The 11,024-nt window shown below is 59.0% G+C and overlaps 2 protein-coding genes across 3 annotated transcripts; one reads left to right on the top strand and one right to left on the bottom strand.

Annotated features, from left to right (window-relative positions):
• Nucleotides 1-310: 310 nt before the first annotated feature.
• On the top strand, nucleotides 311-4,907 carry GGTG_03984 (hypothetical protein; the record flags this gene model as incomplete). Its single annotated transcript, XM_009221772.1, has 3 exons — nucleotides 311-4,284; nucleotides 4,445-4,529; nucleotides 4,677-4,907. The coding sequence occupies 3 exons, from the start codon at nucleotides 311-313 to the stop codon at nucleotides 4,905-4,907; spliced, it is 4,290 nt and encodes a 1,429-aa protein (XP_009220036.1).
• GGTG_03983 lies at nucleotides 4,659-10,970 on the bottom strand. 2 transcript variants are annotated; one of them, XM_009221771.1, is made up of 3 exons: nucleotides 6,324-10,970; nucleotides 6,078-6,230; nucleotides 4,659-5,986 (listed from the first exon to the last, which is right to left on the bottom strand). In XM_009221771.1, the coding sequence occupies exons 1-3, from the start codon at nucleotides 7,731-7,733 to the stop codon at nucleotides 5,975-5,977; spliced, it is 1,575 nt and encodes a 524-aa protein (XP_009220035.1). In that variant the 5' UTR covers nucleotides 7,734-10,970; the 3' UTR covers nucleotides 4,659-5,974. The 2 variants fall into 2 exon arrangements, with proteins under 2 accessions (XP_009220035.1, XP_009220034.1); XM_009221770.1 differs by having other exon boundaries at nucleotides 4,659-5,967.
• Between the last annotated feature and the right edge of the window lie 54 nt (nucleotides 10,971-11,024).

The raw sequence follows: 11,024 nt of genomic DNA, 5'->3' as shown, positions 1-11,024 counted from the left end.
ATCTAGTTGAGCCTTGGGCCCTCGTCCACGGGTGGGACTGGAGTGTGGGGCCATACTCAGGGCCCAGCACCATGCCATCCACTAAACGCGTATAACGGAACCACTTCCAGGAAGCTACGCGTCGCAAGCAGAAAGTCACCAACCCCGTGCTACGAACATACCTACATCGGTACCTAGCCTCACTCGCTTGAAGACGAGCGGCCAAGTTGATGCCTCAAATGTATCGGGCGGCGTGATTTCCTAAGGTCCGCACGCCTAAATTTTTTCTGTCGCTTTTCCAGCCCGTGCGCTTCCAGTCGGCCGCCGAGCCATGCCGCCCATTCAGGTTTATGAGATATCCGACGACTCTGACGAGGATCCTGCCTCGCGGCACAAGGCTCAGGCCCAGGGCCTCGCCCATCCCTTCGCCCAGTCCCAGGCACCAGCCCAGGCTCAGGCCCAGGTACCGCTGCGCGAACACCGTCCTCGCCCGCCCTCGCAGCCACTGGGCGCTCCCTCCCGCAGCGACAATGTCCAGCGTAGGGACAGGCACGTGACCGGTTCCCGCTCGCCGCCACGGCCGGGCTACGCCCCCTCGACAGCGCGCCCGAGGGAGGCCGTCGTCGCCAAAGCGAGCATTGGCGGTCACTCCGCCCCCATCACGGCAGCAACGAGACCGGCTCCTCCCCCGGGCCCTGTGCCGCAACGGGGGGCCGCCCCCGTTTCTGGTCAGGAGCCTGGCGGTTCGCGGTTCAAAGGCCCAGAAGTCCAAAAGACGCCACCAGGAGTGTTTCCACCGGCTTCAGGACGCCCTGTGATTGCCAGGAAAGCTAGTGCTGCTGCTAGAAACCCTGACGGCCCCGTGGACTCTATTGTAGCCAGAGAGGCTCCCTGGCCTGCCGAGCCTACAGCACCTGATGCCAGCGCACCCATCGCCAGGGATGCCAACGTCGCCTATGACACGATAGAGGCAAAAGAGGCACCGCCCCCGCGCCCTCCCGAGCCCAGGCGCGGTTTTGCGCCCACCCAGCCTCCGCCACGGAAACCTACAGCCGACGCGGCGGACTGCTCCCCAAAACCCCTCCCCACGCCTAAGAAAACCACCAAGGCTACCACAGGCCCTGGTACTGCTGCTGCTGCATCTCCTAAGGCGTCCAACCCTACCCCACCCCAGAGTATCGAGGCCGGGTTACGCGGCATGATCCCTCAAATACGTCAGGATCACGCCAGGCTTGTAGTCTACTGCATAGAGAACTCGTTCCTGGGGCTGCGCGAAAGCCAGCGCCATGTCTCGGCGACTGACCACTTTCTTGACATGAGGGCCACCGAAGTGGACGTCAATGTCAAGGATCCCCTTAGCATGAAGGTCAAGCTGAAACAACATGGCCGAGAGCACGGCAAAGGCAAGGTGGACAACCGCCTCTGCCGATATCGTGTCGACTGCATCAAGACGGACAAGAAGGCCGTCCCGCCCTACCGCTTTCACCACGTGGACATACAAAAAAACATTTTGACCCCCAATGCCATGCTCAAGTTCATCCCCCACCTGAGGGACATGGAAGCATCAGAAGAGAAGGTGTTCCAGTTGTGGGTCCATGAGTTACAGGAGATGGATCAGAAATCGGGGTTCAACACTCTGAAGCAGCAGGACCGGGTCAGCAAGATCAAGCGGGACGAGCTGGCGGCCACTGTCTTTCTTTACATAGACCAGTGGCTCGAGGACCTCGAGATTGACTGTTCACGAGAGATGCTTCTCGAATATCTGACCAAAACCGAGGACCCCGAGGACGAGGCCGCAATTGGCGAGCGTTTCCAGGGAACTATAGCCCAACGGTTTACTGTCGCTTTCGGGCGGGCGTTCGGGAGCAAGCTGTCGCTCAGAGATGTCCTCAAGCTCGACGAGAACTGGGAGACTCTGCTCGACAAGGCACGGGCGGCTGACGATCCAAATTCTCAGGGCGAGTCCCAGAAGACGCAGCAGAATGAGTCCCTGCTCAAGGCTGCAGAGGACTGGCTGACCAGCTACACCTCGCTGGGCTGTCTGATCTGCTTCAACCACTCGTGTGAGCACGGCGAGTACATGCACGACAATCACCGCCGAGCCTATTCGCTGGATCAGATGGGCGGCCTGGGCATCGCCCTCAAGAAACGACGGGCACAGGCTAGGCGGAAGCAGCTGCAACAGCACGCCTCCCCACGGCACGGAAAGCTGTCGGTAGGGTGCCTAAACAGGTGCTACACCCAATACGGTGTCGGAAATCAATTCCATGATATGCAGGAGTGGAAGGATAGCGAAAGGATGCTGCTCAAGACCATATTCCTGGTGCTTGGGGAGACGGGCGGCATACGACCGCAGTGTCTGACGGCGATGCTCCTGGACAGACCCTGTTTCGAGACCCACAGGGAGATGCAGCGTCTGGAGCTCAAGATGCCCCCGCAGCTCGAGGGCCCGGAGAGAGGCGACGTGCCCCGGCCGGTCAAGTCACTGAGCTGGTATGACCGGAACCGCAAGGTGCTGCAGGGCGACTGGAAAGACCATACCAAGGCGTATGAGGCGCCCCGGTTCGAGTCGCACGATCCGTGCATCCACGACGGCCCTTGCACCGTCGCCAACGGCTGCGGGTGCGCCAAACTGGGCGTCTTCTGTGAACATTTCTGCCGCTGCGAAGCCGAGACATGCCCCCTAAAGTTCACGGGCTGTGCGTGCCACGGCTCTGGCAAGACGTGCCTGGAAACGCACCGCCAGGGCGCGAAGCCGTGCATCTGCATCCTGCTCAACCGCGAATGCGACCCGGTATTATGTCAGGGTTGCGGGGTGAGGGAGCGCGCCGATCCCGAGAACCGCTTTGACGAGGCTCTGCACGCCACAGGCTGTCAAAACTGCGCGCTTCAGCGTGCCGTCTCCAAGCCCGTGTGTCTGGGCGAGTCCCAACTCGACGGCTGCGGCTACGGTCTGTTCACGGCCGTGGACATCGCCGAAGGCGAGTTCATTCTCGAGTATGTAGGCGAGCTGATCGAGCACGACGAGGGCGTGCGTCGAGAGGCACGACGCGGCAACGTGTTCGACGAGAGCGAAAATGTCTCCTATCTCTTCACCTTGCTCGAGGACGACGGCATATGGGTCGACGCGGCCGTGTACGGGAACCTGAGTCGCTACATGAACCACGCCGAGCAGGGCAAGAAGAGCTGCAACGTCGTGCCCAAGATTGTCTATGTCAACGGCGAGTTCCGCATCCGCTTCACTGCCCAACGTGACATCAAGGTCGGCGAAGAGCTCTTCTTCAACTACGGCGAAAACTTCCCTAACCTCACCAAGAAGCGGCTCGAAGACAAGGCCGAAGACACTAATGGTGGCGACGCTTTCGACATGGTTGCTGACGGAGGCGATGAGGGTGACTTTGGGGGCGGATCGGCGGCGGCCTCCAAGAACGCCCGGCCCCGAAAAAAGCCAGGCCCAAAACCGACCAAAGGCAAGCGAGGGGGCGCCCGTCCAGGCGCCGGTAGGAAACCCAACAGTGCCAAGAACCTCGGTGGGGTACAACAGACCAAGTCCGCCGCAGGAGCAGCAGCAGCGACGGCGGCAAAAGGAAGAAAGAAGCCAGGTCCCAAGCCTCGTCAAGGGGCCCGCAAAGAAGCACCGCCCTCAAAGCCTGTCCAGCAGGCATGGGGCCGCGAGGAACAGGATAATGAGTCGGATCGCGGTGTCCGCACAGATTCCGTGCGCGACGACGACGCAAGGATATACGAGGTGGAGGATGACGATGATGAGCCCCACCAGCTGCGGCAGCGTAGAGGCCTAGCGGGAGCGAGTAACGGTGCCACCAGGCGCAGCAAACGCAAGTTGGCCGAAGCCGAAGACGACGACGACTACGAGGATGGCGGTGGCTCCGACAGCAACACCAACAGCCGAGGGAGGCCGACCCGCCGCGCAGCTAAGAGGTCTCGGGTTGAGGCCGACGCCTCGTCCTCGTCGGCCGCGGCGGCGACATCCAAGAAGCAAAAGGGCGTCGCCTCCGCCTCCGCCCCCGCCCCCGCCGCCTTCAACGGCGCCACTACGACCGGGCGCTTCGTGTTCAGCGGCGATACCCGTGATTTTGACGATGACAAATCCGCCCCTCCGAGGCCAACGACCGGCAGGTCCGTTGCGGTCGCCAGCAGGACCGAGTCTGTCGAGATCGCCGATAGCATTGAAGGCAGCGCCAGGCTTGACGACAACGGCAGCAGCGACGAGGACGAGGATCAGGACGACGAGGATGAGGACGACGTCATTGACCGCTCCCGTCGCAACCGGCGACGTCCCGCCAGGTACGAATAGGGCGACGGGGGTCCATGTAGTTCTGCATTTGTGCCCCTCCGGCGATGCCTACACACGCGACACATCGTCACCTTGGCGGCCACCGCGACATCTCAACACGTCTGGTCTCCAGTTTCGTCATAACTTCAAGACCAGCCTCTGATGTTTCAGCATTATAACCTCCTACTCTCCCGAGACCCGTGATCTTCGGACACTATACCTGGCGCCGTACTCCTTGTGTACGAATAAGCGGCCGGTGTGCAGAAGTTGGTAAGAGCCGCAGGAGGAACAGAAGTTAACACCAGGATGAGCATCATTGCTTTGTGGTCTTGATCCACCGTCATTTTAGTCGTCTCTCTTGACCCTTTACCACGATGATGTGTCTTTGCTTTCTCTCACATAGACCAGCGGGTGGGCAACCAAAAACGATATTTGGTGTATATTTGTTACGGGCGGGCTTTTCTTTTTCTCATGTATCTGGGCGGCCGGCGAAGACGGAGGTCGTGAGTTCACCAGTATCTTAATCTTGATTGTCGCGCAATGGTTTGCCCTCATCATGACCACGTTATCGTATCTTCAATACGAGCAAATAATAGACCAGCCTATTGCCGGTAAGGACTTCACCACCACCTAACCAGCTAGGTAGGTGCCTCGGTATCCCAAGCGGTGATCAACCATGCAAGACGTACCACAACCGACTAGCTCGCTTGGCACCTCCCAATGAACGTCTTTTGTTAGCTTCCAACATTTTCCAGTTTATTATCGGCGGCTGCCCGAGTTTTTCTGCTTTCTCGCCTCGTCTCCTCCCCTTTGTCTCTTGATTCCTTCATTCTTCTCCGCCTGTGCCCCGCTTCCGCTCCGCCGGCGCGAGCCGAGACGGATCGAAACTCCGTACAAAACAACAAAGTGCTCACCTGTACGTCTCCCACCTGGTATCTTTCAACCAGGTGCTTCGTGAAATTGACAGAACCTGGACGCCGTTCCCTTTCCCCATTTCCTTTTGACTCCTTGAAAATAAGGCCGAAACCATAACACACTTCGCCTCTCACTCCGTCTGCTGTGTCTAGTCTCTCCTCTCTCTCTCTCTCCCCCTACCCAAAGCGCGGGTTAGGATCACGCGCTCAGCGGCTGCTTCCTTGTGTAGAATACAATCAAACTACCTTCCCTGTCTCACCCACAAGACTTTCCTTACAGCACCCCAGCTTCCCTGGGACTGCTGAAGAGCGATAGTCGCTTCGAGCCTCCCGCAGTTTTCACGCCGGGGAGGACGAGAGCAGACAGCTCTCCGGGATGTCGATTCGGTTCCGCGAATCGACTCGTGGGATCGACCAGGTTGGAGTCGACCAGCTGACTCGAATCTTTGACCCAAGGCGCCATGTCCATTCCGATTACTTGTTTATCCCTCTTCTTTTTTCGTTCTTTTTTTTTCGCCTTTTTCTTTTTACCACACTCCTCAGGTTTTCCAAATGCGTTTGCTTCCCGTTGCCGTGTTTTCGTAGTCGGGTGATTCTCCGAGGACGTGCCGAGAGGCGTGAACGAGACAGCACGTCCGACCCATGTGCTGATAAAGCTTTCGGGAAAACGCTGCTGCTCTCCAGTCCAGACTTGTTGCTTCCGCCACATCTCGTGACACACAATCTTGCACCATAACTCTCACGTGGTGATTATACACTTTGGGGGTAGACGCTCGCGGGCTGTAGATCATCGCGGATACTGTTGTCAGCGAGTGGCTCGTTGTCATGGTTTAGTGCCCTGTTCCTCCAGATATAGTCACTGTCCAGCTTGTGTGTGGGTGAGAGCTTACCGGGCTGTTGAGCATGTGTTGACGCTTGTTTCTGCCCTTCTTAATGTGGCTCTTCAGAGCGTTGGAGTCCAGAGGCTTGAGCAGCTCGAAGCTGCACAGAAGTTCGGATGACACGGACATGACGGCGCCCCAATTGTCAAATTCGCCACAATACTGGAAAGAGAGAAGTTGGTCAACATGAAGTGTCAAACAGCTTAGGCCCAGAGCCACACATAACACGTGCAGACGGGCGAGGGACAGACTCACGTTTGGTGCACTGAAGACGGTCACCAGCACACGATCATTGAAGAACTCGTAGCCGTCTTCTACAACCATGTGGGCTCGGCATACGAGATCGAAATCATGGTGGGCAAGGAACTCGGTGATGACCTTTTTGCCAAAGCAGTAGCTAACTCCACGTTCGTTGGCTTCCCAATCTTGTTCCATGTCGGCCGGGTCAGACCACAGCAGGTCGTTGAGGAGGCCGTAGTCCGGGACGTCGGTGGGGCGCGCAATGTTGCGGATGTCGTCCATATGGCTCAACGTGGGCGAGAGGCCGCCGTGGACACAGAAGATCTTGCCGGCCACGATGGCAGCGATGGGAAGGGTGTTGAAGGTGTCGACAAAGGTCTTCCACACCTTGACGTTGCAACGGCGCTTGCACTCGTCGTAGAAGCCGTAGACGCGGGTCACGTTGGCGCACTCGTGGTTGCCGCGCAGCAGGAAGAAGTTCTCGGGGTACTTGAGCTTGTAGCAGAGCAGAAGCAGTATGGTCTCGAGCGACTGCTTGCCACGGTCGACATAATCGCCCAAGAAGAGGAAGTTGGCCGAGGGCGGGAAGCCGCACATCTCAAACATGCGGATCAGGTCCGTATACTGACCATGAACGTCGCCCACAATCTTGACGGGCGCGTCGAGCTCTAGAAGCGCGGGCTGGGAGAGGAAGCACTCGCGCGCGCGGTGGCAGATGGCGGCGATCTCGGCGTTCCGAAGGCAGACGCTCTTGGTTACCTTGCCCGCGTACGCCGCGTCCAGCAGGCGCTTGATGAAGTCGTCGAGATCAATGTCCTTTATGTCGCTCATGGCTATGCCATCGTCCTTAAGGTTGGGCGACGCGACGGCGGACTTGATGGGGTTAGCCGCATCGTCCCGCTTGACCAGGATCGAATGGCCAGGGCCTTGGCCCTGGGTGGCGGGGTTGGCAACGCCCGAGGGCGGCTGGTCCGACACGTGGTCGACCTCCCCGGAGGCCTGGGCGGCGCGCACGTCGTGAGCGCCGCCAGACTTTGCCGACGAGTGAACCGGGGAGGGGGGCGGCAGGGACTCGTTGAACTGAGACATGACCGAGCCGGCCGGGGACATGATGGAGTAGTTGGAGTCGACGTTGGTATCGACACGGGTGGCACGCGTCAGGGCGGTCTTGGTGTTGCTCTTGGCATCGGCGTCAAACTTGTCGTTGGAGTCGCCATTGGGCATGACGGTTGAGTTTCGCGGGCTGTCGGTGCGGCTGGATCCTGGGATCTTTGACCTCAGTGAGCGGAAGGAGCGTGAGGACTCTTTGGTATCGGAGCGGCTGAAGGAAGGGTACGACTGGAGGCCGTCCGGGCTCCTGTCGCCCGAAGCCGACCTGGAGGAGCTACCTCCGCCGCCCCCCTCTTTCGAGCTGGAGTTGCCCATGGCGTGGGTGAGTTGTGGGCTGCGTCCAGGCTTGCGGGTCGGCGGGAATAAATAATAGGTAGACGATGCGGGCGGTTTGTTATTTTGGTGGTAGGTGTGATAAGGTGAGGGGCAAAACCGGCGCGCGCGTTCAGCAGTAGACTCTCGGTGTCAGCCTTTGTTTGATGAGCCGACGCAGCCTGGCGCGACGCCCGTCTTCGCCAAGAGGCTAAGATGTGGGTGATCTATATGGTATACTGTATGTCGTCCAGGGCCAGTACTAGGGAGGATGGTAGAGGTGCTCAAGAGCACACAGCAGCGCGACCGGGGGAAAACGAGGGTTCAGTATTTTCTCCGTGATTGACAGCTTGGCACGAAGCCGAACCAAGTATGCTGGGGGAGGCTGGGAAGGCAGGCTGGAGGAATGAGTCGAGCAGGTTGAAAGGCCGATTGCCCTGTCGATGTCGCAAGGGTGTCGCTGTCGACGAATGGTCGGCCGGAGGAGGACAGGCAGAAGCAAAGGATGAGGAGGGTGGGAGGGCCGAGTTAGCCGGATTATGGAAGGCGCAGCAGCAGGATAACGAGCGAACGAGAGCCGCAGGGGCGGGTGCTCGGCAAAAGAGAAATTCGGGCGCAGCAGTCGAAGGGCAAGAGGCGGCGACAAGAGATTGGCACTGCAGATGGAGGGTGAGGCTCGGGCCCGGGCGAGGACGAGATCTGGGTGGGCCGGTTCCTTGACTTGTTGATGGAACGGCGGATGACGGAGGCTCGTTCGTGCAGACTGGACGATCAGTAGTGTAGTGTCGTGTACCTAGGTCGGCACGTTGGTAGGTGGTAGGCAGGAAGCTTTTTGTGCGGGTCGCTTTGTCTGCGCGGGCAGCACCAGTGTTGGCCGGCTGCTTGGCTGGCTGGCCTCTTGGGCTCGTTCGACTTTGCCCACTTTGGGCCGGCGGCTTTGGGGGCGAGCGGGCCTGTGCGATCCCTGGCGCGCGTGGATGTGGGGGCGCTACCTGTGCAAGACGGGGGTAGGAAATGATATGTCAGCCTCGCTCCCGCGATTCTTTTGTCCCGTGGGCTGCGATTGTGTCTTGCGGTTCCCTGGCGTCGAGTCCGCTTGTTCGTAGCATAGGCAAGGCAAATGGTAGATAGGAGGGAGGGAGAGAGTGCGACGAAACCAAAGCAGGTTGGGTTGAGGCCCTGTACCTTAGCCCGGTGGATTGACAGGCACACACCACACCCACCCACACATACCAACCCCGGAAACCCACCATCACCGGGGGCGCCACGCTTGCCCACACACCCAGCCATCCCCGGGTGCTTGGCCACACACTTCAGACACAAGGCCACCTCCAGACGCACTCAGACACACACTGGTTGGAGACACGGGCTGGAGACACGGGCTGGAGACACACGCACACTCACGCGTCACTGTTGGGTGCAGCAGGACTGTAAACGGTTGGCTTTTGGGAGAACGGCGGCGATGACTCGGGAGGGTCCGGTGGAGGCGATGGCTCTTTTTCTGCGCCAGGTTTAGGCAGTTGGTCCCCAGAGAGGAGGGTTGAAATCAGGGTGGGTGCTAAAGTAATAAAGATAGGGAATGAGAGAATAGAAGAGCAAATCAATAATCAAACTAACGGACCCCTCACGAAAGAGATGTAATCCATGCCATGGATATCCTCCTGTCCGAACAACCTGGAAGAAAAATGGGACAGACGGTAAGTGTGAGAAAGAAGAAAAAACGAGACTGCACACGTGACGATGGACCTACCGTCCCTTCGACTCGGCGTGTCGCATCGTCTCAACGGGCACCTACCACTTCAAGCAGGCGGACATGGGGAGAGGGCATTCGAGCGTTTTGACTGCCACCAGGCGCTGGTGGCCAGGCCCGGTCGCGATATGCGGGCACGAATTGAGTGGCGGGCGGTCTACAGAGAAGGATGATTAGGTAGGCCGGTACCTGCACCGACCAACCTATTCCAGGCCCGCGCACCCAAACTTGGCACCCAATTGGTCCATCTCGCCCACCGACCCCACACGCGACCATTCTTTTATCCTTCCACCCTCCACCCAAGCTTCTTTCGAAGGTTAAGACTAAGGAGCGAGTTGCATATAGACAGGCATCTCCCAAATCTGCGGGCTCTGATGCTTTGCGGGGCGAGCATGACAGGCTGACATTTGACGCAGATAGTGCCAAACTCAATTTTGCTTTCTTTCTGTTTTTCCTTTCGCCGTCCCTTTCTGTCGAGTCCCCCTTATGCACTGGTCCTGATCCCTCCAACTCCCATTGAAAATGGAAACCTCAGGCGAGTTTCTCAAAGGCCACCCAGTATCAGAAAGGGGGGTTGCATACATGCTGCGCACAGCAGCCACGCGCCGGCTCCCCAAGTGGGTAGACGACCGGGTGGCACTCGAGCGTCTTTACCGGCGTGGTCGGTGAGCGCTTTGTATGGCCTGCAAAGCATCCTAGCACCGTCACCCAGACGTCAGCAGACCTGTCTGCATGGCCGCTCAACCCTCGCCCGCCGCCGCTGCCTCTGGTCGGCTTTGATCTGTATGGCTGCAGCCATTAGCCGAGCGGGGTTCCAGCTCCCTTTTCGAACCTCTGCGCCTCGACGATACCCACAGACGGGCTGGAGGGAGCGTGGGAGCCATCCATTTGCGTCGTCCAACGGCACGGGATGGGTGGATGGATGGATGGGCCCCCCTATGCAATGGAAGCCCTCGCTCCTCCTTTCCATTTCCATGCATAAACAGAGCCCGATCGGGAGGAACGACATGTGGCCGCTTGTGTGCCTCTCTGCTGCTGCTTGGCCCGGCTGCTATGGCCTGACATGGGCGGGTTGATGGAGAATCCCGACACCGACTTGTTCGATATCAACCTTTACTGGTTCCGTGGAGATGCCACGCACACCCCGCCGCCGTTGACGCTGGCGATTCTCGTGGCCTGTTCGTATTTGTTAGCCGGCCGTCTGTTCATGGTCCAGACTCCAGAAGCAGCACCTCGCTAGGTTCGGTACGTGGTCCCGGCTGTCCTGGTCCGGTTCCCTGCATACGTCTCCACTTGCCGAGCTGGAGAACTGAGGACTCATCGCGACGAGACCCAGATTGGACATCAACATGCGCTGCCCAAACGGGTCGCTATTCCCTGTCCTCGTCGGAGGGACCATGCCGGGCCGGCAGAAGCTTCTCGAAGCAATCTCGCCATGCCGTCCTTGGGCTCCGGTGATATTACCTCCATCCCAACGGTGACCAGCCGCCTTTATTGCGTTTTGTTGGGCGCGGCTTTTTCCATCCTTAGCTCTGCCTATACGG

This window comes from Gaeumannomyces tritici (assembly GCF_000145635.1).
Source record: "Gaeumannomyces tritici R3-111a-1 unplaced genomic scaffold supercont2.2, whole genome shotgun sequence".
In the NCBI taxonomy this organism is placed as follows: domain Eukaryota; kingdom Fungi; phylum Ascomycota; class Sordariomycetes; order Magnaporthales; family Magnaporthaceae; genus Gaeumannomyces; species Gaeumannomyces tritici.
Note: the sequence above shows the minus strand (reverse complement) of the source record. Positions and strands in the feature narration are given on the sequence as shown.

What these genes read in the sequence shown, in the direction of transcription:
- GGTG_03983 (XM_009221770.1), bottom strand. Translation starts at nt 7,733, where the DNA reads ATGGGCAACTCCAGCTCGAAAGAGGGGGGCGGCGGAGGTAGCTCCTCC. An exon ending in CCGTCTTCAGTGCACCAAAC is followed by an intron (nt 6,231 to 6,323) that starts GTGAGTCTGTCC and finishes CTCTCTTTCCAG; the next exon opens with TATTGTGGCGAATTTGACAA. An exon ending in AACACATGCTCAACAGCCCG is followed by an intron (nt 5,968 to 6,077) that starts GTAAGCTCTCAC and finishes GATGATCTACAG; the next exon opens with CCCGCGAGCGTCTACCCCCA.